The 24,255-nt window shown below is 44.9% G+C and overlaps 1 protein-coding gene across 4 annotated transcripts in view; it reads left to right on the top strand.

Moving 5' to 3' along the window:
* The window catches only part of SLC4A8 (solute carrier family 4 member 8), a 65,205-nt gene that overhangs the window by 19,170 nt on the left and 21,780 nt on the right, over nucleotides 1-24,255 (top strand). For 3 of the 4 annotated variants that reach the window (XM_014847426.3, XM_014847425.3, XM_044755977.2), the window contains 13 exons: nucleotides 738-898; nucleotides 3,367-3,555; nucleotides 4,571-4,662; nucleotides 5,620-5,777; nucleotides 6,688-6,775; nucleotides 7,741-7,887; nucleotides 8,683-8,783; nucleotides 14,826-15,000; nucleotides 15,586-15,719; nucleotides 16,451-16,696; nucleotides 19,712-19,817; nucleotides 20,423-20,584; nucleotides 22,870-22,983. In XM_014847426.3, coding sequence (XP_014702912.1) covers nucleotides 738-898; nucleotides 3,367-3,555; nucleotides 4,571-4,662; nucleotides 5,620-5,777; nucleotides 6,688-6,775; nucleotides 7,741-7,887; nucleotides 8,683-8,783; nucleotides 14,826-15,000; nucleotides 15,586-15,719; nucleotides 16,451-16,696; nucleotides 19,712-19,817; nucleotides 20,423-20,584; nucleotides 22,870-22,983 — 1,873 coding nt within the window. The remainder of the gene's footprint in view (nucleotides 1-737; nucleotides 899-3,366; nucleotides 3,556-4,570; nucleotides 4,663-5,619; nucleotides 5,778-6,687; nucleotides 6,776-7,740; nucleotides 7,888-8,682; nucleotides 8,784-14,825; nucleotides 15,001-15,585; nucleotides 15,720-16,450; nucleotides 16,697-19,711; nucleotides 19,818-20,422; nucleotides 20,585-22,869; nucleotides 22,984-24,255) is intronic. The other variant, XM_044755978.2, reaches the window with a different exon arrangement.

The following is a 24,255-nucleotide window of genomic DNA, read 5'->3' on the forward strand; positions in this document are numbered from 1 at the left end:
GGCTCAGACCCCAGAAGAGCCTGCAGATTAACCAGGGCTGTGTCTAGTAACTGACACAGTGAGTGTTATGGAGATGCAAAGCCAGCAGGCCTGGGCCTTGAGGAAGAAGGCAAGGAGGGTAACCAGCCAAGCGTGGTACCAGCTCTCACTAGAACAGTTCTTCCTGGATACCTGCTGTATCCATGGACATTTGCTGTGGGTAGAGAGGATAAATGAGCCAATTGACCTGATACCAAGTGAAAAGGCAATTAGTCCTGTCGTTGTGTCTTTGCAGACTTCTAAAGGTCACACAGGTAGGCTTTTAAAGAAAAGGAAAGTTTGACTTTATTAATGTGATTTGTCAGCATATCCAAACGATATAAATTAGATCTGTTTTTTTAACTGCATAGGTAATGCATTCTCATTATACAAAATTAGAAAACAAAGATAAGCAAAAAGAAAAGATGAAAATTACATATAATCCTACTACCCCAGGGTAATGAGGAATATAGCATTTGGCGTCTCATACATGTGCACGTTTGTATTTTTTAGATAAAGCTGGAATCAAACTATATTCAATTTTGCATTGTTTTATAACCTGCTTTTTTCACTTACCAATGTACCCTGAACATATAGATTAAATTACAGTGTTTGGTATGTTTATTCAGATACCTTTCTTTGTGGCCTACATTAAAAATTCTGTCTTGAAAATTCCTCATTTTTTATCTTTGGCATCTAGTTGTTTGTCATGCTTTCAGGTGGCTGAAGTTTGAAGAAGATGTTGAGGACGGAGGAGAACGCTGGAGCAAGCCTTATGTGGCGACCCTTTCATTGCACAGTCTCTTTGAGTTACGGAGCTGCCTTATTAATGGAACGGTCCTTCTGGACATGCGTGCAAATAGCATAGAAGAAATTTCAGGTAAGGTTAGGTGAGGGAAAACAGGAACATTTGGTAAATTAAGAAGTGTGGCGTAAAGGAAAAAATAAAATGACTGTGTGTCCTTAGGCAAGTCACTTAACCTTCCCGACCTCAAAGTTCTTAGCTGTGGGATGGATTTCAAACTGAGAAACTGCTCTATTTCACAGGCTTATTATGGGATTCAAGTAAGACGGTGTTTAGTCTTCTATTTGCCTGTTGATTCAGCAAACATTTATTTTGTATCTCTTTATGATTGATAATGTGCTAATCACAGAGGAATAAACATAGGATGCTCAAGGAGCTCACTTTCTGAGGGGAAACAGCCATGGAACAATTAAAATAAGTGCAACAACAGATATGTTTTGGTAATAATTCGAGAAAAGGGAAGCTGGGAGTTGTGCAGAGGAAAAGGGAGTTAAAGACTTTTAAAATATGGCAGCTAGGGAAGACATGTAAGAAATTGAGCCAGAGTACCCCACGTCTTCAGAAAGCTGTGGAGGGCAGGTGTCTGATGGAGTCTCCTGGTGTCACTAAGTGCTAAGTTACTATGTTTGGGGAATGGAGTTTGAGAAACACCTGGGTGCAGGTGAGGCTTTTTCCCTCAGGTTGGCTCTATTTGGCTGGACAGGTTAGATAAAGATTTCTCCAAACTTTTCTCCATTTCAAGTATCCAAGTAATTCTGCCTCTCTGGGATCACATGGGGGTCCAGGGAAGGGTGAGCACTGATGGGATCCTGTGTCCCTCCCACGGCTCTGGGGGAAAGTTATTCCTTGCTGCTTCTAGCTTCCAGCTTCTAGTGGCTCTGGGTGTTGCTGAGCCGATGACTGCATGACTCCAGTCTGCCTCTATCTTCACGTGGACTTCTCACTGGTGTGTCTCTTAGAAAGATATTTGCCAGTATCATCCAGGATGATCTCATCTCGAGATCCTTAACTTAATTACATCTGCGAAGACCGTTTTCACAAATAAGATCGCATTCTCAGGTTCTGAGGGTTTAGTACATAGGCGTATCTTTTTAGGGGACACTATTCAACCCACTACAAAAACCAAGTGAGGAGAGAGTTTCAATTTATCAGTGATAAATGCTACAGAGAGGTCAGGTTAAGTAAGGACTAGAAACATCCATCAGATTTAGCAACTGGAAGGCTATTGATGATTTTATCAAAGCAGTTTCATGGAGGTAGCCAAATTGCAGGGGGCTGAGGAATTCTGCTTTTGAGAAGCGATAGGAGACACAGAGAGGAGAAGGTGGATAAAAGGGACCTGGGGTGGACATTCTTCTTTTTTTTCCCAAGATGAAGAATTCTAAAGCATATTTATAATATGCGGGCAAGGAACCAACCAATATAAAGGATAAAGATAGAGAAACATAGCTCTTTGGATTGAGTATTTGGAAGAGATTTTCTTGATTTCTTGCTTCTAGCACTCGCATCGTCATGGATGGAGCTGGATTGAGAATGGGTTGAAGTTTTTGGGAGGCCTGAGGAGAAGCGTGTTGGATTGCAGTAAAATCAGTAAAATCGCCACAGTTCTTCACACTGGGCGCCTGAAGCGTTCGCGTTAGCAATAAGGGGAGGGAGCTGTCTCACGGGTTTACTGTGAATCAGCACTTTATACATGTTATCTCAGTTTTCCATAGCAACCTTCTAAGGTGGGTGATAATATTAGCTCTGTAGTACAGTTGAGGAAACTGAGATACTGAGAAGTGATGTAACTTGCCCAAGATCACAGAGCTAGAAAGTGGTAGAAGTGGGGTAGAGTGTGGGCCTTGAGCTCCAGAAGCCACACTGTCAGCTACTGTGCTCACCGCCTCTCAGGAGCAGCTCTGCTGGGCTGACAAGCTGAATGTTGATGCTTGGTGGGAATTGTCTGGGGGCTTAGTTAACTGAGTTATTCCTGTAGGCTCCACTTCAGATAGCCATTTGGAGTCTCCAGTTAGAGTTCCTCCTGAAGTCACAGCAATGTTAAAACCTTGGAGGAAGGGAACGTAGAGGAACTTTGGCAGATGACAGAACAAAAATGGGTAATTTTTTGGGCTTTTGGGTCAGTCTTGGGTTTGAGTCCCATCTTGCAGCTTACTAGACATGAGACCTTGGGGAATTTTTTAATGTTTGGGCCTCAGTTTCTCCTGATCTGTAAAAATTGTTCTAATACTACCTACTTCTCAGAGTTTCTGTAAGGATTAGATTAGATAATCTACGTGAAGCTCATGGTATAGTTCCTAGCACATATTAAGTGCTCACTAGTTTCTATTTCTAATAATAATGATTTGTTCCATGAATAAATATAACTTGCCACAGCTGCTATCATCTAAGAGCTCTTTCAGGCGCTGAAGTGGAAATTGTACGGCAATGACCCTGGTGGAACTGCTTCCCTTACTCCTTGCCCCTCACCCCTCACCCCACCTGACACTGGCCTGTTTCACTGACCATCAGTTTGAGTGTTCATGTTAGCGCCTACTTTCCAGACCTGATCCTGGACCAGCAAGAACTGTCCAGTGACCTGAATGACAGCATTAGGGTTAAAGTACGGGAAGCCCTTCTCAAAAAGCATCATCATCAGAATGAAAAGAAGAGAAATAACCTCATTCCCATTGTTCGCTCCTTTGCTGAGGCTGGCAAGAAGCAGTCTGATCCACATTCCATGGATAAGAATGGTAAGATTATTAGGGGTGACTGTTTTCTCTTTTTATTGGTAAGATGGTTAGGAACTAGTTGGAGATGCTAAGTTACTAGAGGGGAGGGGCTGCATTTGTCTAATGTGCTCCCATCCACCCTTAGACTCCATCCTGTCTACTGATTGGCAAGACAGGTGACTGGGACTGGTGAGCACCTGTCTCTTGTGGCCCAGGGATGCTTGCCTCAGATAGATGGCAGTGGACCCAAGGGGAGAGGTTTGTGCCCCAGAGCGGCCTCAGAACTGATGTGGCTTATGGAAGATATCCACATTGGGGATAATCTGGGGCCAGGGAAGGTTAACTGGAGCTTTTTAGGAGTAAACGTTTCAGATTAGGGAGGCAAAATACAGAAGTGTAGGCTCTTGAGTTAGACTTCTAGGCTTGAGATTCTGGCTTCACCACTTGCAAAGTGTGTGACCTTGGGTAACCTCCTAAACTTCTTTAAGTCTCACTTTCTCCTCTGTAAAATAAAGATAATCACAGGATCTACTCTATAAGTTTATTGTGAGGCTTCAATAAATTAATCTGGGTAAAGCCTTAGCCAGGTGCGTGGTGGGTGGTAAACCCTCAGTGAATTTCGGCTGCTGATTGCCTTCCTTTCCTGTGGCCAGGCACGGCCTCATCTGCCTTGGGCTCCTTGTCCCCACATTTACTGAATCACAGTGTGCAGGGGATATGCCGGGACTCTGTATTTGGAAAGTTCTCCATGAAAGACTCTGATAAGCACTCCTGGTTAAAGATCACCACCTTAATGGAGGAAGAAAAGAGGGTCACAGTGTGTTTGGGAGACGGTGCCGGGGTAGTAAGGGCTCTGCCCTCTCTCCCACCAGCTAGTAGAGAAGGAGCGGGTACCTGTGGCTCCTGGCTTCGTAGTCATCTCAGCCTCTGCTCCGCGTGGCTTTGCAGGAGACAGCTGTAGCCCACCGATGATGGATGGCATGTGTCAGAAGGGGGCAAGGGCAGGGACTCAGAAAATTCTGCTTTCTCCAAATAGGTCAAACAGTGTCTCCTCAGTCTGTCCCAGCTACAAATCTTGAAGTAAAAAATGGAGTGAATTGTGAACACAGCCCCGTGGATCTAAGCAAGGTGAGCAGAGCCGTGGGGAGTTGGCTCAGAGGCCTCAGAGTATGTCTAGTGGAACTCAGAGTCCAACTGCTGGAAGCTGGGCAAACTTTGGTATTTCAACACCTTTCTCCAAGACCAGAGCCCCTCTGCAGAAAAGGAGGCCCATCAGCTCTTGTCTCTCCCTTCTCCTCCAGCCTGGATGGGGCTGACTCGTCCATTTCTTCCACCAGGTGCAGCATGCTGAACCTGAGACTAGGCACTGATAATCCTCCCTGACACAGACCTCCTGATTTTTCAGAATTATTTTTTGGTACCTGCTCTCCAGCAGCTCCTTCTTACCTCCAAGGGTTTTGCCAAAACAGTGTTTTTGCTACTGTCTCCTAAAACTACTTTGTGGTTGACACTCTTGGTCCGTGCCTTTGGTAGCCAGGCCGTCCACAGTAGCAGGGCCCCCTGCAGCTTCCGGTTCAGGTCTGACCCCCCTGCCTCCTGCCTCTCCCAGCTCTGGTCTGTCCTTGACACTGTCTTTCTACAGCACAGACAGTGTCTTGTCGCTTCTCTGCTCATAAGGCTCCCTGTTTTATTTAGAAAACTTGAAACTCCTGACAAAGCGTTCAAGTATTTTAAAATGGAAAACGTTTGACCCAGAGCTTCGCACACATTATTCTTTGAGAATGTGTGGTATAATGGAATTCAGATCAGAGCACCTGGATTTAAATTCTCTCTCTCAAAAGCTCTGTTGTCCTGGGCAAGTCGCCTTCACCTCTCTGGGTCTCAGTTGCTTCATTTTTTAAAATAAGGAATGGGGTTAATAAGACCTGTCTTATCCACCTTACAGCGTTATTGTAAGGATCAAATGAAACAGCGAGAAAGCATTTGTTAAATCATAAAATGACATGTGACGGTAAGATAGGAGGAGGGTGATTGACATTTGAGGTGACAGCTGCCGAATTGTCAGAGGCTCTTTTGGACTTTCAGGTGGACCTTCATTTCATGAAAAAAATCCCCACTGGGGCCGAGGCCTCGAACGTCCTGGTTGGGGAGGTGGATTCTCTGGACCACCCCATCGTTGCCTTTGTGAGGCTGTCTCCAGCTGTTCTTCTCTCAGGCCTGACAGAAGTGCCCATCCCAACGAGGTAAAGACAAAGATGGCAAAACTCAGCACATTCTGTCTAAGTACAGACTTACATGAGCTCTGGTGGAGGAAACCAGCTAATGCCAGAATTTAGGATTAATTCATCTGGGGAATGATGTTTAAAATTCAGCAGCAACCTCAGAAAACTGGGGTGTATTTGATTAACCTCTGTGCGGAAGAATTCTAAGCCTTTTAAGGCTGTGACTGCACAGTTCCTACAGCCTTGGAAACGGAGAGATGGAGAGCATGCAGAGGGGCTAGCAAGGGCCGACCCCTTGTTACAATGAGAAGCTAAGTCTTGCTCTCCCAGCTCCGCAGAGCTTATCCCAGGGAAACGTCTCTGAGCAAAGGCATTGAGGTCTCTTTCCACAGTTCTGGCAGGATTTGTATTGTTTGCAAATATGTCTGCATTTGTTCAAAAAGCTATTCGTGCTCTCTGATGGTGTGACTCAGGTGATTCAGAGCCCCGTTAATTACAGAGTCTTCTCGAGTCCAGGACACCGTCTAGGCTCCTCTACAGGGCTGGAGCATTTCAACTTCCTTAACCCTCTCCTCTCCCCGTCATTTTCTTGTTAGAGCAATGAATGAGGTTCAGATACCCTTGAATTTGCACTACAATGCCTTGTTTTGAAAAAGCCTTCTTTCTATAGCCAGGAATTGTGTCTATGGAAACCCTGAGAATTATAGCCACATATCGAATGGAGTTGTACAGATAGCTTCCACTGCCCACAGTGGAGCTGTTAGGTCAAGGCAACTGATAGCGCTCCATCATTAGTCTGCCTCCTTTTATTGAAGGTACTGGGATGATCTCTGTTTGACAGGAGAGAGAAATGTTCTGCTGTTCAGAGATGAGTAAAATGCCACTTCTTTAAGTTTGCTTACATAATTTCATCCTCTGTGTATGTTGCCAGATTTTTGTTTATCCTTCTGGGTCCAGTAGGGAAAGGTCAGCAGTACCATGAGATTGGCAGATCCATGGCCACCATCATGACAGATGAGGTACGCACCACTTCCGTTTTTCATTCATTCATCTCATAAATATTTATTGAGTATTTTCTCCATGTCAGGCACTATGCCAGTTGTTGTGGATAAAAGCGTTACAATTGCAGTGTCTGCTGGGAAGCTGTTCGGGCCACTTCTCTGAATTCCTATTGTGGGAGGACCAAGCTCTCTGGGAGATTTTTCTTCCTGTGTCGTCTCTCCCTTTTTGAATAATCAAGGATATAGACAAATCTTTTTTCTGGGAAAACTATTATTGCCAAGTAGGATACCTAGAGAGAAAGATATTAAGGCTGACTTACCTTTCTAGAGAGGATGGTTAATTAGATGCATCTAAGCTGTTTACATAAAGAAACCTCACTCCCATTCCACATAAATGAGACCAGTTTGTATAAGGATCAGGAGTATGAGCTGGGGCACTGTAATGTGAGTGTACCAAGGCAACCAGACATTTTGGCTGCCCTGGTGCTGAGCCCCCAGTGCCTACCCTGGTGAGGACTGCGTGCTCATGGAGTTGCAAAGCAGGGTTTTGAAGACATATGTCTTAGCAGGCAGCAGGAGATGGAGGCTGTGCTTCATCAGCTCTCTTTGAGAGGCTTGTTTCATGGAAGACCTTAGAATTCCATCCAGTTTTTCCAACCATTATGATCAGGAAAAATTTCCATGCATCTTGCCTTTTGTTCTATTTTTTGAGGAAGTAACAGAATTATACAACTTTAGAGTCATGCCTTACCTTTTCTTATACTAATAGACATGTACTTAGTTCTCTTTGATCCATCTCATCTTCAGGTCCATGTTTATCCTTTTATCCTTGCACTTCTCTAAGTGCTAAAGTTTTCCAAGTTTCAGATCCCCGTGACAGAGATAAAAATCAAGAGGTCGTATCCATCTTTCACCATATCCATTGGTGATTGTTTTAACTAAAGTTATTTTCAACTCTCCTGAGGGTTTTTTCTTTTCTGTAGATTTTTCATGATGTGGCGTATAAGGCAAAAGAGCGAGATGATCTCCTGGCGGGGATTGACGAGTTTCTAGACCAGGTGACCGTGCTCCCTCCAGGGGAGTGGGACCCCTCCATTAGAATCGAGCCACCCAAAAACGTCCCTTCCCAGGTAATGTATGCACATTGGCCAGTGGTGGCTTAGTGCCAATTACCGAATACCCACCATGGACAAAGCAAAGACCATGTGGGTGTATGCTAAATAAATCAAGACAGGGCCCTGTTTCAGGGGGCCTGGAGTGTCCGACAGTAATGAAAAATGAATATGCAGGAACAGTCAGGATTACTCTGGGATGAATTTAAAGGCAACTTTTGAAGGATTGATGTGGAATGGGAGAGGAGAGGGGAGGATATTTCTTGGGAGAATATCATGAACGAAGAAGACTTTCAATGGAAAGAACAAGTTGTAGAGAGAGAACAAATAAAGTCCCCCCTCCTTTTTGACAAGTAAGAGACCGGGAAGGATCTCCAACCGTGCGCCAGACACCTGGCGAGGTGCTTTACGTATGCTCATTCAACCTTCCCAGCAACATCCCCAAATAGGTATTGTTATCCTTACTTGTACAAATGAGCGATAAAGCTGTCTCCAAGGCTTTAAGGGAAAGTAAGTTACACGGAGGCAGATTTGAAACTAGAACTTAGGTCGTATCTGATGCCAAAGCCTCCACTTTTCTGTTTCTGGGCAAGGCAGTTAGGAGTCAGGAACTAGTGGAGAGGAGGAGAAATTGTATGTTGCTGCTTTCAGGAAAGTCAATAAACTGCCCCAAATCAGTAAATGCGTTTGAACGCTGCAAACACTTGGGTATTTTTTGGCTCCTTTTGAATTATCTCATCACCACTCACCCCATTAGCAGGAAGGACAGAATAGATGTCTGACTTTACTAATTTTGTGGTCCTCTGTTAAAAGGAGAAAAGGAAAATGCCTGGAGTCCCAAATGGAAATGTTTGCCACATAGACCCAGAACCACATGGGGGCCACAGCGGGCCAGAACTGCAGCGCACCGGGCGGTAAGCTCTGGGGTGTTTCCCAGCCGATAATGCTCACTGCGCTGAAGTTGTGTGAAGGAGTGAGTCATGCTCTTTGCTTTCAGCCTTCTTCTCTGTAGTATTTTTATTGACTGGGAATGAGTTTTCAAATGGAACCACTGTCTATCAGTATTACGAATCTATCAAATATTATATTCATTTGTTCAAGTTTCTCAAACCACCTGCCGTGTTCTGTCTCACTTCCAATCCTTCCCACACATTGTTCCCTCTGACTTGAACACTTGTCCCCTTCCTCATCTCCTGGCTAACTGCTATTTAACCTTTGTCTCAGCTTAGGTGTCATTTCCTTTGGAAAGCCTTCCAGGACTCTCTAGATGAGGTTAGGTATGCCTGCCTACTCTGTGGTGTCACAGCTTCGAGCTCTGTCCCCACCCACCCACCACACTCCCCGTAGCTCCCCTCACAGCCCTCATCCTACTTTATTATTATTGCTTGATTTGTTGTCTTTCCTGCTAGAACATTTGCTCCATGAGGGCAGGGACCCTATTATATTCCTAGCACCCAGCACATTGCCCTGAACAGAGTAGGCACTCAGTATCTGATGAAGGAATGAATGAATGAATGAGTGCTTTTAGAATGATGCCCATTCTGTAGCATGAATGGACTGGGTATAGATAAATATTGAGTGATTATTTTAAGGTAAGAAACTCCCTTAGGGTAGGAAAATAGGTAGTATTTTAGGTGTGTGTGTGTCTCAGAAAAGGCAGTCTATTCTTCTAGGCCAAGATTTTAAGGACAGAGGTCCAGGGAGGAGCTTCTCTATGTAGGCGAGGGAAGCAGGTCTCCAGACCAGGAGGTATTTTTGCTAGGTAGGAAGGTGGTAAAAGAGGGTGATATTTTGGGTTGGAGTGACATCCAGAGATGTCCCCTAGATCGTGGGAGAGGCCTGAGCCTGGGGCTCTGGCTCTGTGCATTGCACTTGTGTCTAAGAAGGACCTGCTGGCGGAGACTCTCGGGACAGGACTCAATCATGGAAGGAAGCTTTGAACACCCTCTGCTCCCTTGCTTTCACCTTATTTTTTTCTCCTTGCTTGAAGTTGCTTTCCTTATGTTTTTAACCTCAGTACTCTCTACCCAATGGAAACTCAGGGGGTTTTTGAATTGTGGAGAGTAATTTATTTTTCTACTCTTGGAAATTCAGGGAGAAGCCGGGAGAGGAGGCTGAGGAACAGGAGAGAAGGCACTTGACTAGCAGTGTCCCGGTAGGGGGTTGTTTCCTGGGCAGAGGAAGGTATTTTGGGGGGAAAGATAACTGGGCTCTGGGAAGGGATTACTAGAGGCAGGGAGGGGCCTTTGATGGAAGAGGCCACTGAAATGAGGGAGCTGCCTCCAAGAGTAAGTTTAACATTTTCTTAAAGTTAGAAGAAGTCTGAATTGCTGGGGTGGCCTGGTATTGAGAGGCAGTAAAGGGAAGCCCCTGTCCTTAGAACAGGTTCCAAGATTGAGACTGTCCTAGAGGAGGTAGTGTTTTTTAGGGGAGGGTCTTAGGTGTGAATTCCATAGTATTTCAGAGTTATGATTTATCTTTTGAATATAAGGGACATCTACACCCCAGGACTTAGAGTTTGGAAGTAGTGGAAATGGGGGCAACAGGGTTTCCTCCAAACGGATATCCATGCAGAGGTGAGATTTCAGGCTTCTTTTGGTGACACAGAGAGAATAACCTAGAGTCCCAGGCCTTTTGAGGGTTCACTTACAATCAGTTCCACATGGGGATTTGGGAGACCATTAGATTGGATCTCAACACTTATAGAATCTCAGAAATGGTGCCTGGCATCCCAAAAGAAAATCCCATACAGCCGGGGTCGTCACATGCTTAATCACAAACCCTTTTACTCACAGAACCAACTGCCTCCACTCACAAATTCAAATAGGGATTGAGGCTGTTCTCCCATGATGCTGTGTCAGGAACTTGCGGAGTTGATGAAGCTGGAAGGAAGTGTTCTCTGGGCTCAGAGCTTAGGACTGCTTGGTGTGGGAGGTGCTTCCTCTTCCCGAGCTCCTGAAGTTTTCCTCAGAGCCCTCGGTAAAAGACCTCAAGACACATGGCCTTCCTCCTGTGGTAGCCTTTGAGGCCCGGTGACCTAATGCCTGCAGGGCTTATAGTTCTGGGCCACCTCTGGCCCCTTTCCCAATCTCAGATTATGTAGGGAGTGAACACGAGCCTTCCCCTGCAGGTGGACAGCCTAGAACTTTCCTGCTATATCAAATCATTACATTGTACACCTTAAACTTACACAATATGTCAACTATATCCTCAATAAAGCTAGGGAACAAAAGGAAAAAAATGGTTAAGAAGATTTAAGAAAATACATTAGCCTGGGTTTTAGAATTCTTCATACCATTAGTTGTGTTTCTTGGAGGTGGAAAGCCTGCTTTATGAATATGGTATCGTACAACCTGGGGCAAAACTTGGAGACCTAGGAGGTGTTGTCCTCGTTGGGTGAAGCGGTATTTCAGGATGGGCTAGTGTGGACTCTGGAAGGTGAGGAAGGAGGCCAAGTTGAAAATGGTACTCTGAGTTTGGGGTATCTGACCTGCCAAGCCAGGGCTAAGACCGTGTCGGAGACCTCCCTGGTGTTGACGCAGGCAGTGATGCTGACCTGTCTCATGGTAATGAAGGGGACAGTCTGACCGCAGCGTTCCTAGGCCAGGAGCTTCGCGGCAGGAAGGGTACTCTGGAGAGTGGGTTTCCAAGGGAGATTTATGTACCTTATGGGGGATGCCACTTTGGGGAAGGGTTAATGAGAAAAAGAATCAGGAGCTGCTATCTCTCTCGATGATCCCCCCACACTTCAAACAGGTTTCTTCCAAAGCACACCTGACAAATGGATGGCGGGCCTGTCCCTAAAGCCCTCCAGAGAAGGGCTCCCTAAGTCAGTGCTCCAGAGCCTAGTGACCCTCCACACGGGTAAGTCCTTTCTTGCCTCAAGCTTAAATTCATATCCCTGTGTGCCTCCTGCCCTCAAAAAACTTGAACATCGAGAGGGTAGTGTTGAGAGGGGAAGGAGGTCTCAACCGTGGAGAGAAGCATCGTGCCTGATTCCTGGCTGCTAAATGGGCAGTTATGGTCTGATTTTATGCATGAGTGAGCTGGGAGGCCGACTCCATAAACAGTATTCAGAAATTATTTTATTAATTTATAGTAGTATTCAGAAATTATTTTATTAATTTATAGTTAAACCATCAAGAAGAGCATCAGATCTTTTCTTATCTGTCTGCCAGGCAGACAGATGTCCTTGCTTTCTGTGACTTCTCTTAAATCCATTTTACATAAATCTTTGTCTGTTACCCACAGACAGTCCTCCCCGAAGGCGTCTCCTGTGTCCAGGGGCCGACTGATGAGAGCAGCATCTCAGGTTGCCTCAGTGGGGTGAGGCTCATTATTGCAGAGGAGATTCTTCTCCCGGAACAATACCCTTCAGAGGAAGGTCACTGGTGATTAAGAAGTGATATTCACATGGTACTAGGATGCTGTGTTGGCTAAGGACCCAGAAACGCTTGAATCTTGCCCCAGAGTAATCACAGCTGCCTATAAGGTCCTTGAGAGGCTATTTACGCAGAGGAGAAAGCAAGACAAAGTGATCCTTTATTACAGACTGGAGCCTTAGACCCAAACCCTGGGGTGGGACTCTCATGCTCTAGGTTAGACCCTGTCGATATAGCTCCTTACCCAAGCTAGGTTTGCCAGAGAGGCTAAAACCAAAGCAGGTCACAAGGCTGGCTTTGCCTCTCTCCCCGAAGCCCAGACAGATTGTGATGTTACTGCTCTACACAGAGGAAGGATGAATCCCAACTACACCTGCCCAAACCAGAGAAAAGAGCAAGTGGGCAAGATGGAACAGTGTCTGCCCTGTGTCCACCTGCACACCCATTGGCCCTGCTAGATGAGAGAAAGCATTCGAGTGGAGAAAGAGAGCTGGCTGGGCCTTCCCCCTGGCATACAGGTACCAGCCTCGTGGTACTTTTCCAGGCTCCTAGGCAGCAAGAAAGAAAGAGCTGGCCAGGCCTCCTTTCATGAGAGAATAGCTTTGTTTTTGCTTTTTTAGCTTTTTATTATAGAAAATTTCAAACATATGAAAAAGAAGAGAGAATAGTTTAATGAACCCCTATGTGCCCATCAGTAGTTGTCAACACTTGGCCAATCTTGTTTCATCCATTTCTCTCCACTTACTTGTTTTATTTTTATGTTTTCTAGATTATCTTTATATCAAATCACCGGTATCATATCATTTTACCTGTAGCTACTTCAGTATGTATCTCTGTTTGATAAGGACATTTTAACAGACAACTCTCATGCCATTATGAAATTTAACAAGATTAACAATAATTCCTTAAATTGTCTAGTGCTCAGTCCATATTCAACTTTTTGTGCTTGTTTTAGCAACATCTTTTTAGAATTCGTTTGTTTGGCACAGGATCCAGTCAAAGTTTGCAGTTTGTGTTCCCATTCTAGAACAGCCCTCCTTTTTTCTGTCATTGATTTGCAGAAGAAACCGGGCAATTTGTCCTGTAGAACGCCGAGTGGCTCTTTTTGTTACTCACTTACCAACTTTCACCCTGGTGCAGTAACTCCACTCTTAGAAAAAGTGACCTAGTCTGAGGACGCGCCTCCTCCTTGGTGTGGGATAGCTTGCTCTTGATCTGTCTTATCCTTGGGAAGTGGAGAGGGTTGCTGAAGTCCTGCCACCAGGCCCTGCTGGTTCTGCCTCCTGATTAGTCCTGAATCCATCCACCTCTCCCATCCCATCCACTACCTGCAGTCTTGCCCCATGTTCCAGTTATTACACCCCTGCCAGAGTGATCCTTCCAGAACGTATGTTTAGTGACGTCGCTCTCCTGTTTACAATCTTTCAGTGACTTGGGATGCCATTAGGATAAAGTTCTAGTTCCTTACAACAGTTTACAAGGCCCTTCATGATGAGGCTTCTCCACTTTCTCCAGCCTCGTCAGTTGGTATTTGCCCCTCACACTGTCTTATCCAGCCATATCTCTTTCAGCATCTTGGGACTGCCATGCCTTCTCACCCCTGGGTGTCACCCCCTCTGCCTTATCTGGCTAATTCCTGGTCCATTCTCCGAGTGCCTGCTGAAATGTCCCTCCCTGTTCTGTGCTGCTGAGACACCCTCACAATACTGCCCATCTCTTGCACTAGACTGTTGGTCCTGGAGAGAAGGGCTGTGTTGTCTTGCTCACTGCTGCATCTCCAGTAGCTGACACTGTGCCTTGCATGAAGTATCTACTACTACTTGTCAACCGCATGAGTGAATTATTATGCTAACTGCTCAAGAGTAAGATGGATAGGAAAGTACTTTCAGAATAGGAAAGTACTGTGATGGGGCTTTTTATCTAGGAAACATATGATAAAACTAACAATTTTAATACCTTGAATGGGTTTTGCACATTTCCTCCTAACAGCTCAGAATTTGAAGTTTGATGCTAATACTTAATTTCATGTTAATTTTTTGGAACTTTTTATTGAATGGTTAATATGCACATCCACATTAATTCTTTTTTTTTTTTTTTTAATAATTTATTCCCTTTTTGTTTCTTTTTTTTTTTTTAAAGACTTTATTTTTTCCTTTTTCTCCCCAAAGCCCCCCGGTACATAGTTGTGTATTCTTCGTTGTGGGTTCTTCTAGTTGTGGCATATGGGACGCTGCCTCAGCGTGGTCTGATGAGCAGTGCCATGTCCGCGCCCAGGATTCGAACTAACGAAACACTGGGCCGCCTGCTGCGGAGCGCGCGAACTTAACCACTCGGCCACGGGGCCAGCCCCCCACATTAATTCTTTTTATGCTTGAGATAATCATTTAAATTCATGCCTTTGGTTGCAAATAGAATCTGTGCTGACTCCAGAGACATCTCTTATACCTGGGGTCAAATTGCAACCAAAGTATTACTTCCATACAGAGCACATTTGAAGTGCTGTCAAATGTGTGCTGTTCATGTGCTTTCGTGCAACAGGGACTGTGTTGAGGCCTGTCTGCCATGTTTCCGCAGGCTGTTTGGGGGCTTGGTGCTGGACATCAAGCGGAAGGCCCCCTGGTACTGGAGCGACTACCGGGATGCACTCAGCTTACAGTGTTTGGCCTCCTTTCTGTTCCTGTACTGTGCCTGCATGTCACCTGTCATCACCTTTGGGGGATTGCTCGGAGAAGCCACTGAGGGACGCATAGTAAGAACTTTTACCCACTTCTAATGGTCCCAAACGAAACTTCAGATATTGTGGTGGCAGCCAGGTCCACTGGGGGAGAATTCCCTGGGCCAGGACTGAAGACGTTGGATTCTTTCTACTGAATTACTGTGTCTTCCGACTTCATACCAAGCAGCGACATGGTTCTCTCTTTAGAACAGACTCTCTTTTGCTTGAATATCAGCTTCAATAGCAGATTGCCAGTCGAATTGCCCATTGCTCTAAGGATGGAAAATGATATATTGATGTCATTTGAAAGTAAGACTTAAGGTGACTCTGTATGACACCTTGTAGTATAAATGGTATCATTGTGCTTTCTAAATATATGTAAATGCTCACTGAGTCACTGCAGAACAGGCCTTAGTTAAGGAATCATATGTGGATGGATTCGGGCACCTGAATTATCAAAGTGGTAGCATTTACAGGAGTGTTAGACGGTGTGTACACAGCACTCTTGGCAAATGACGTGTCGGGCACACATGAGAGCTAAGTGGGGGATGTGCGTGTGCCACGTCACTCATGACAGATGGGCTGCGGACTCAGTGATGATTTTTGTTTCCCTCTCAGAGTGCAATTGAATCCTTGTTTGGAGCCTCCATGACTGGGATCGCCTATTCCTTGTTTGCGGGACAGGCTCTCACCATCCTGGGAAGTACTGGGCCAGTGCTTGTGTTTGAAAAGATTTTGTTCAAATTCTGCAAGTAAGACATTGGTTTTCTGAAAACTCTAAGTGGATGTGCTCTTGTGCTGTTAGGATCGAATGCCAGGGTCCTAGGCAGGTATAAGCAGGCAAATAGCATTCTGGACTGTAAAAACCTGAAGGAAGAACCACATTTGGTCTCTTGTCCTGCCGCCAGGTAGTACCGTGCCTAAAATAGCAGATCTCCTGGGCTTTATTAACATCCTCAGCCATTATTGAAGTCTTGACTTTTTATCTTTAAAAAAACTTTCCCTAGCTGATTCACACTCCTCCATTTCCATTTCAAGTCAATTTTTAATTTGGCCTAATATCCCCTTTCATATTCTGGTTGCCAGCAGTGGCAGGACTCAGCAATGCCCTCGTTTCCCTACTTTTCCTATAAAATCTTGTTTTCTTTTTGTACTATCATGTGGAACAAGGGCCATCTCCTTTTTTCTTATCTGCAAAAATAAGATCTTAATCACATTGGGCAGTAACGGCAGAACTGCGTGTGGGACAAGTCCTTCCTTCTCCACTTTCCATGTCCTTGCTATGGCAAATACCACTTGTGAAGCAAATCTTTGTCCCAGCTGTCCCAGGGCAGCATTTAGGAGTGAAGTGCCGTTGGAATTTGGGATAAACTGGGTTGCAGTACTGGGATGGATAATATGAGATGAATCAACCACATTTGTGACCCTTTGTCTCGTAATGCCACCCATCCATGCTTTTTGGCAAACTTTGGTCTTCTTTCAGAGACTATGCTCTTTCATACCTCTCCCTGAGAGCTTGTATTGGGCTGTGGACCGCCTTCCTGTGCATTGTCCTTGTGGCAACTGATGCCAGTTCCCTTGTGTGCTACATTACCCGCTTCACTGAAGAAGCATTTGCCTCCCTGATTTGCATTATTTTCATCTATGAAGCAATAGAAAAGTTGATTCACCTGGCGGAGACCTACCCCATCCACATGCACAGCCAGCTGGACCACCTTAGCCTGTATTAGTAAGTATACTTTCTGCTTAGCTTTTAAAAAAATTTTTGCGAAGGGCCTGAGCTTAATGGCTGATGTAGTGTGCCAGGCAGTGCCTGTAGCTTCTGTTAAGGAGGGGTCTTGGCCCTCTGGGAGTCAGAGCTCGGATATGGATGTGGAGATTTGGGGGGCTGCCAGAGGAGAACAGTCAAAAGTGATGATGGAGAGGAAGGACTAAGAGTGAAACCCAGAGGGGACTTGAGAAATGCTTCTAGAGCATGTCTTTTGGTTTCAGACATTGAGGCAAAAATAGGTTGCAAATATAGCAGGGAGAGTTGAAGTTAGTTGTTGGGAAGTGATTCTTTTTGCAAGGACTGTGATGCTGGACTGTGTTATCAAGATTCTCTGCAAGTGTATACAGGCTACTCTTAGCACTCATTAGACAGAGAGATGTTAGTGGTTCTTGACAGATCCACACGTCTCTTACTGTGTATCCTAAAGATCTAGAAATCTGTTTACTTACCTAGATTTCAATTCAAGAAATTTTGTTTTCTTCACATGCTTAGTATAGCCTGGATCAGCTGGAGAAGAAATATAGTGTTTGGCTGTGTTTTCCACCATCTAGGAGAGTCTGGTCCTAGAAAACATTTCTTCTCTGGAATAGTGTTCTCCAAATTATGACTAAAGCCCCTTGTCCTTTAGCTCTGTACGTCAGGTTCCCTCCCTCTGGCTGCACAGTTCGGACATGGAGGTTCTGGTGGTGAGGGGAGCCCTTTCCACCTGGAACGCCTGCGCCACGTGGGCACCCTGCACGGAGGCGTCTGCCGACCAGCTGCATACACACTTTTATAGAGTCTAGTTGTCTGTTCGTTAACCTTTTAAAATCCAGAATTCACAAAAAATGTATTAGAATTTAAAAATTATTTTATTACAAAATAACCATTAGGGAGTATAATCTTTGAAGCCTACTGGATTACCCATTGGCATCAGAGTAAGATTTATTCTTTGACCTTTTGCATCATTCATTTATTCATTTAACAAATATTTGTTTAGCATCTACTGTGTGCCGGGCACTGTTTTAGGCCCTGAAACATAGCGGTGAACATGACACACAGAGGATCTACCTTCATGAGGCTTATATCCTAGTGGGAGAAGGTAGATAAGAGTGACCAGCCCTGGCCGGAGTAGGTTTTGGATCTGGATCCTGTAATTCTTTGTTAATACAGCTCGAGATGACGTTTTTCTTAGTTGCATTCCCCTGGTGGTTCGTATGGAGCTGATGTGCAGCTAGAACGCCCCAACTTTTTGAATGCTTTTATGTTAATATGTGTGGAATTGATTTTTTAAGAGACTTAGGTTTTTTAGAGCAGCTTTAGGTTCACAGCAAAATTGAGCAGAAAGTACAGAGAGTTCCCATATACTCCTCAACCCCACACATGCACAGCTTCCCCCTCTATGAGTATTCCCCACCAGAGTGCCCATTTGTTGCAATCAATGAACCTATATTGACACATCGTTATCACCCAAAGTCTGTAGTTTACATTAGGGGTTCACTCTTTTTTTTTTTTAGAATATAGTTTATTTTTTATTTTATTTTATTTATTTATTTTTTTGAGGAAGATTAGCCCTGAGCTAACATCTGCCGCCAATCCTCCTCTTTTTGCTGAGGAAGACTGGCCCTGAGCTAACATCCATGTGCATCTTCCTCTACTTTATATGTGGGATGCCTACCACAGTATGGCTTTTGCCAAGCGGTGCCATGTCCACACCTAGGATCTGAACTGGCGAACCCCGGGCCGCTGAGGCAGAACGTGCGAACTTAACCTCTGCGCCACCAGGCCAGCCCCTAGGGTTCACTCCTGGTATTGTAAATTCTATGGGTTTTGATGAGTGTATAATGACATCGCCGTTTTAGTATCATACAGAACAGTTAGAGTGCCATAAAAATTCTCTGTGTTCTGCCTATTGATTCGCCCCCGCCAACCCCAACCTCTGGAGAACAGAAATCTTTTTACTGTCTCCATAGTTTTGCCTTTTCCCCCATGTCGTATAGCTGTGATCGTGTAGTATGTAGCCTTTTCAGATTGGCTTCATTCACTTAGTAATGTGCACTTAAAGGTCTACTATGTCTTTTCATGGCTCAATAGCTCATTTCTTTTTAGCACTGACTAACAGTCCCTTGTCTTGATGTACTACACTACATCCATTCACCTGCTGAAGGACATCTTTGTTGCTTCCACATTTGGAATTGATTTTTTTTATACCTAAATATAGGACTTTATAGCTTTCCCTATTAATTTTCATTTTGTTGATTCCTCCTATCGTTATAAACTGTTGAGATCTTTTTGAATTTTAATTCTGTCGTGCTATATCCTTAGAAGGAAGCTTATTAAATTCACAGGTGAAACAAAGTTGGTGGGAATGACTGTATCAGTTGAGTATACTGGGAACCAGTTCAGGCATGAAGCATGTTGGGACTGGGAGGCAATATGGTGGCCAGTGGGACAGGTCTGGTCAGATGGACAGGTTTAGATGGAAGAAGAGGCCTGGGGAAGCCCGAGAGTGGTGGAGGCGTGGGATGTTTCTAGGGCTAATGCAGTGTCAGGAAGAGCTTGCATCTTGATTCCAGGAGACTCCAATTTTTAGAGCAAGAATGTGACCGGGTATAGGGAACAAGACATCCAGGCTTGGAGGAAGCTGCTGAGAGCTGACTGGGATATCAGGTCCTCCTTGCTATGTAGATTGAATTTCATAGAAAGAGCCTAAGAGATAGAAACTAAGCAAGAAAACCACCAGGGCTCATTCGGGGCACAATTTAATCCAAGACCCACACACTGGTTTGCGTCCATCTTTAGTGATGACTGACTAAAAAATTGGGATGTGGTTGGGCCTACACATGGGCCTCAACCGACAGCACCAACTTCAGGGCTCTGAAGTGGGCAAAGGAGAAATAGGCAGCTCTGACAGACTCTTTAGCTCAGTCACAGCTAAAAATATGTCAACTACTTGACTACTTTCCTCAGCAGTCTTTTTCTCTTTCCCCTCAGCTGCAGGTGTTCCCTCCCAGAGAATCCAAACAATCACACTCTGCAGTACTGGAAGGACCACAACATCGTGACAGCAGAAGTCCACTGGGCTAACCTGACTGTTAGTGTAAGTCCGGGAGCTGCCAGGTGGGGTAGCAATGTGACCACAGGTTTAAGAGGGCCTTTCTAGGTAGAAGGGGGGTAGCCCTTTAGCAAGCCCTAGCATTTTCAGAAATAAAGCTTTTTTTTTTAACTATTCTTACTGACTTTTTTCCGCTTCAGAAGTTTTCTTGTACATCAAGGGAAGAGAAGATTATCTCTCTCTTCTCTCCCACATGTACCCTATCCAGTGACCCTGCACCAGGAATATGTGGGGATGAAACCAGGCAGAGCAGTGGGGCAGACCCAGGCTTTGTGGGGCTTGAAGAACCTTCAAATTTGGAAGGCCTCTGTAATCAATAATACAAATTGCTAGAGCCGTCCCAGAAGCTCATACTTCCTTGGGACAGTTCTGGTTTCATTTTCAAAAGCATCTTAGGACCCTAACAGTCAGCCTACTTGGAAGGGGCTTGTGCATGTGAGAGCCCCACAACTATGTGGAGGTCAAGTGGATGCTGCTGGCAGCCTGCACTCCCCAGCAACCGTGGGATGACAGTGAGTGCCAGGTCAGAGGCAACAGTCATTTATTCCCTCATGTGTGCCTTGCATCACCCAGAATACTTGTTCCTCCAGGAATGCCAGGAGATGCATGGAGAGTTCACGGGATCTGCGTGTGGCCATCACGGACCCTATACTCCTGATGTGCTCTTTTGGTCCTGCATTCTCTTCTTCACCACCTTCATCCTCTCGAGCACCTTAAAGACATTTAAGACAAGCCGCTATTTTCCAACCAGAGTAGGTCGCATGCTCATGCATTTCTTTTGTGGTAGAATTCTACTGTAACAGAGCTGGCTCTCAGCCTCCGTGTTGCTTGCTGAGTAGAGAGGCAGGTGGAGAGTTCCAAATGTCCTGATGAACCACACAGTAGCTTTCTCTTCTTCTAGTGTCCGGAGCCTCTTTCATAGATGTGTGGCATGAGGGGTTAATACTTAAAAACTTTTTGATTTAAAAGTGCCAGGTGAGTTTAAGGTGGTGGTAGTGTTCTCTAAAAGCTTTGAAATATCATTTCCAGAATGCTGGTACATGGAGCATCCGATAGCTAGAGCTGGTTCCTGAGTATAGTAATTTGGGATGATAGTTTCAGATATGTAGGAAACCCCAGAGTCTCCTCCCAGGGATGGCTTTGTGAAGCTTGTGACACCACTGGTGACATTGACTGCAGCAGCCAGAATGCTCCTGACTTGGTTTGCATGACTGTTTGAAGCCTCGGCAGCCTTCCCTGATGCGATGGCACTTTTTGTATTGTGACCGGTTTTGGCAGGGCAGAATTAAAGGCCAAGTGTAGAGTGGATAAAGCAGTCATTGCTTTGAAAAGGTGCTAGAATCAAGAGAATGGGGGCTTTTCTGTAAGTGGGTTTCTTCAGGCACATTTGCAGAGCAGGATGTGTGACTAGGTGGGGGGGCTAGGGTGATTAGATATTTACATATGTATGTGACTAGAACATGTTCTTAGACTTCAGTGAGCCTATGCAGTAGTTAAGGGCGGTGCATATTAAGTAAGTTTGGGGTCATTGTTTCTTGTCTGGACAAATAGTTAACGCAAGGCAATTGTGTACTAACTACTTGCTGAGGCCTCGGTTAAGTGCTATGGGGGATGCAAAAGAAGTTTAAAACATGGTCTCTGCCATCAGATAGGAAGGGGAAACCCATGAAACCACCAGGTCCATACGAGACGTAGTAGAGAGTTGGATGCCAACCTGGGATGTAAGTGCTATAGGAGTTCAGAGGAGAGAGGGGCCACTGGGCCCCAGGATGGTCAAGATGGGCTTTGGTGGGGCAGCTGCATGTTGAGAGAATTTTTGTCACATTCAGAGGAGAACTAACAAAGCCAGGGAGGGGGAGCTGGAAGCCTCAGGTTCAAAGGAAAGCAAAGCCAGGTTAAGGCATCAGTGATGTTACCTGTGGCTAAGACATGTTTTGCTCTATGTCTTAGAATTCAGATTATGGCAGGCACTGGGTGTTTCAGAAGCATTGTATTTTATTAAAGCTACACGAAACTATACGGTGGGATAGTCCTCTTGGGGACAGAATAGAATAAGTGCTATGGAGAAAAATAAAGCAGTAAAGGAGTCTAGGAAGTGCTGGGGTGGAGAGTGGTGACCAATTTTAAGTAGGATCATCAGAACAGATCTCATGGAGGAGGTGATATCTGAGTGAACGTAAGGGAGATGAGGGAACTACCCAAGAGGTGACCTGGAGGAAAAGCATTTGTGGAGAAGGATAAGCAAGTACAAAGACCCTGAGGTGAGAGTGAGTCTGGCATGTTTAAGAAGCAACAAGGAGGTCTTTGTGGCTGGAGCAGAGCAAGCGAGTGGGAGAGCATTAGGAGCTGGGGGCGGAGACATAACGATGCCAGTGCATGGACCTCAGAGGCCAAGAAGGCCTTTGGGTTTTTAACTCAGTGAAATGAGGATCCATTTTCAGGGCTTTGGTAGGGGAGTGATGTGATCTGACTTATGTTTTAAATGATCACTTCAGTGGCTTAATGAAGGGCAGGAGCAAGGTTAAGAGTGTGCTACAAGAGCTGCTGGTGACTTTGGTCTGGGTAGGGACAGTGGAGGGGTGAGAAGTGCTCAGATTCTGGATAAGTTCTGAAGGTCAAGCCAGCAGGACTCGCATGCAGATGGATCAGGTGTTGGGTTGAGGGAGAAGAGGGGTTGATGCTGCTGCCGAGGTTCCTGGCCCGCACGAATGGACCTTGGCTGGTCCCAGAACGTCTCCTTCCAAGTTCTCGGAACTGTTGCCTAAACCTGGCCATAAATGCTCCAAACAGAACTCTTCAGAGGTTGGGGTGGGTTACATTAGAGTTTGTCACATGATTCATTCTCCCCCATCATATCCACACTTTTTGGGTATTAGCTTGGGCATATCAACATATTTCTTTGTTTAAATATGCTTGTATTAATTCAACTATAAAATTAAAGCATTCTTCTGAGGATTTTTAAACCTTTTACAATACTAAGTTCTTTTCTACCACATTTAACCTACTAAAACCCTTTTCCAACCCTTTCGCATGCCAGGTGCGCTCCATGGTGAGTGACTTTGCTGTTTTCCTTACTATCTTCACAATGGTGATTATTGACTTTTTGATTGGAGTCCCGTCACCAAAGCTTCAAGTTCCCAGTGTGTTCAAGGTAAGCAAGTCTCAGGGTACTTGGTGCCCTCTTGTAGTTTCATAGAATCTGGTCCTGAGTTGATGTCAAAGGCCTTCCCATACCCGAATCATGAGTTTTGTAGTCTTCTAAATCTGAACCTTGCTCCTCATGCCTCACCACTCAGGAGAGCAGACTCTGCAGGCTTGGCTGAGTTCAGGTCAGAAAAGTCAGAGAACAGAAACCTAAGATTGTTTAATGAATGAAAAGTATTATTTATTATCCTTAATGCCACTTATTGTTTTTAATATGTTAAGATTTAAAACAAAAAATGTGTACATTTATATAAATATATACCAGAAACTGTGGAAACGTGGGTCTCTGAAAGAAGTCTGGTTTACAGCAGTTTCATTGAGCATCACGTGTTTAAGGGCCCTGGGAAGGATGAAAAAGCTAAATGTTGGATCTGGCCCCTCGGCTCAAGGATCTTGCCGTGTGAGGAGGTGGGCTGACTGAGGGGCCTCACCCAGGGTCTAGGGCCCCTGCCAAAGTAATTGTGACATCTCTTCAACCTTATTTCATTGTTTGTTTGTATAACTCTCTATAATCTATAATATTTTTCAAAAAAACTTATACAAAAAGTAAAAGAAATGATTAATACGGGGGGACTCCAAATCTATTTCAGTTTGGGGCCACTAGCTGAGTAAAGCGAGAAGATGGAAGAGCTGAGCTCAGTTGCATAGATCCCCACAGGGTGGAGAGAAGAGAAAGCCTGGGTGTACTCAGTGGCTGGAGGAGAAGTATGAAAGGAGAGGCTGGCCAGGCCGGGAGGAGGGAGACAGGAATGAAGGCAGTCCATACTGGTACACACAGACGGCCTTTGTCTTTCTTTCCCTCCCTCTCTCCCTCCAGTAGGCCTGGTTAAAAATATCTTTTTCCATATTGCCTGAAACTTTTTTATTTTATTTTGTTGAATTTGCTGAAATGCCACCAGTCACAAATTTATGGATTAAAAATCTCCCTCTTTAAAAATGTAATGCCTCTGAGACTACGTCATTGTCACCTTTGTGTGAATGAGCGCAATCAGCTTTCTCTGCAATATCTCGCTGCGGTCAACCCTGCAGGAGGAGTGGATTTTGTGTAAAAATAAGTAATTTGGGAGCATTAAGCAGTCCTTGGAAAGGTTCCCTGATGGGTAGGCTTAAGATAGTCAGAAGGCACTGAATTTCTGGGACATCTGGGAAGAAGGCCTCTGGGAGGTGGGAGAGATGAGAAAGGGAATTGGGAGAATGTCAAAGAAAATGTTGCTCATTG

The sequence above is a fragment of the Equus asinus genome, chromosome 22 (genome assembly GCF_041296235.1).
Source record: "Equus asinus isolate D_3611 breed Donkey chromosome 22, EquAss-T2T_v2, whole genome shotgun sequence".
Lineage (NCBI taxonomy): Eukaryota > Metazoa > Chordata > Mammalia > Perissodactyla > Equidae > Equus > Equus asinus.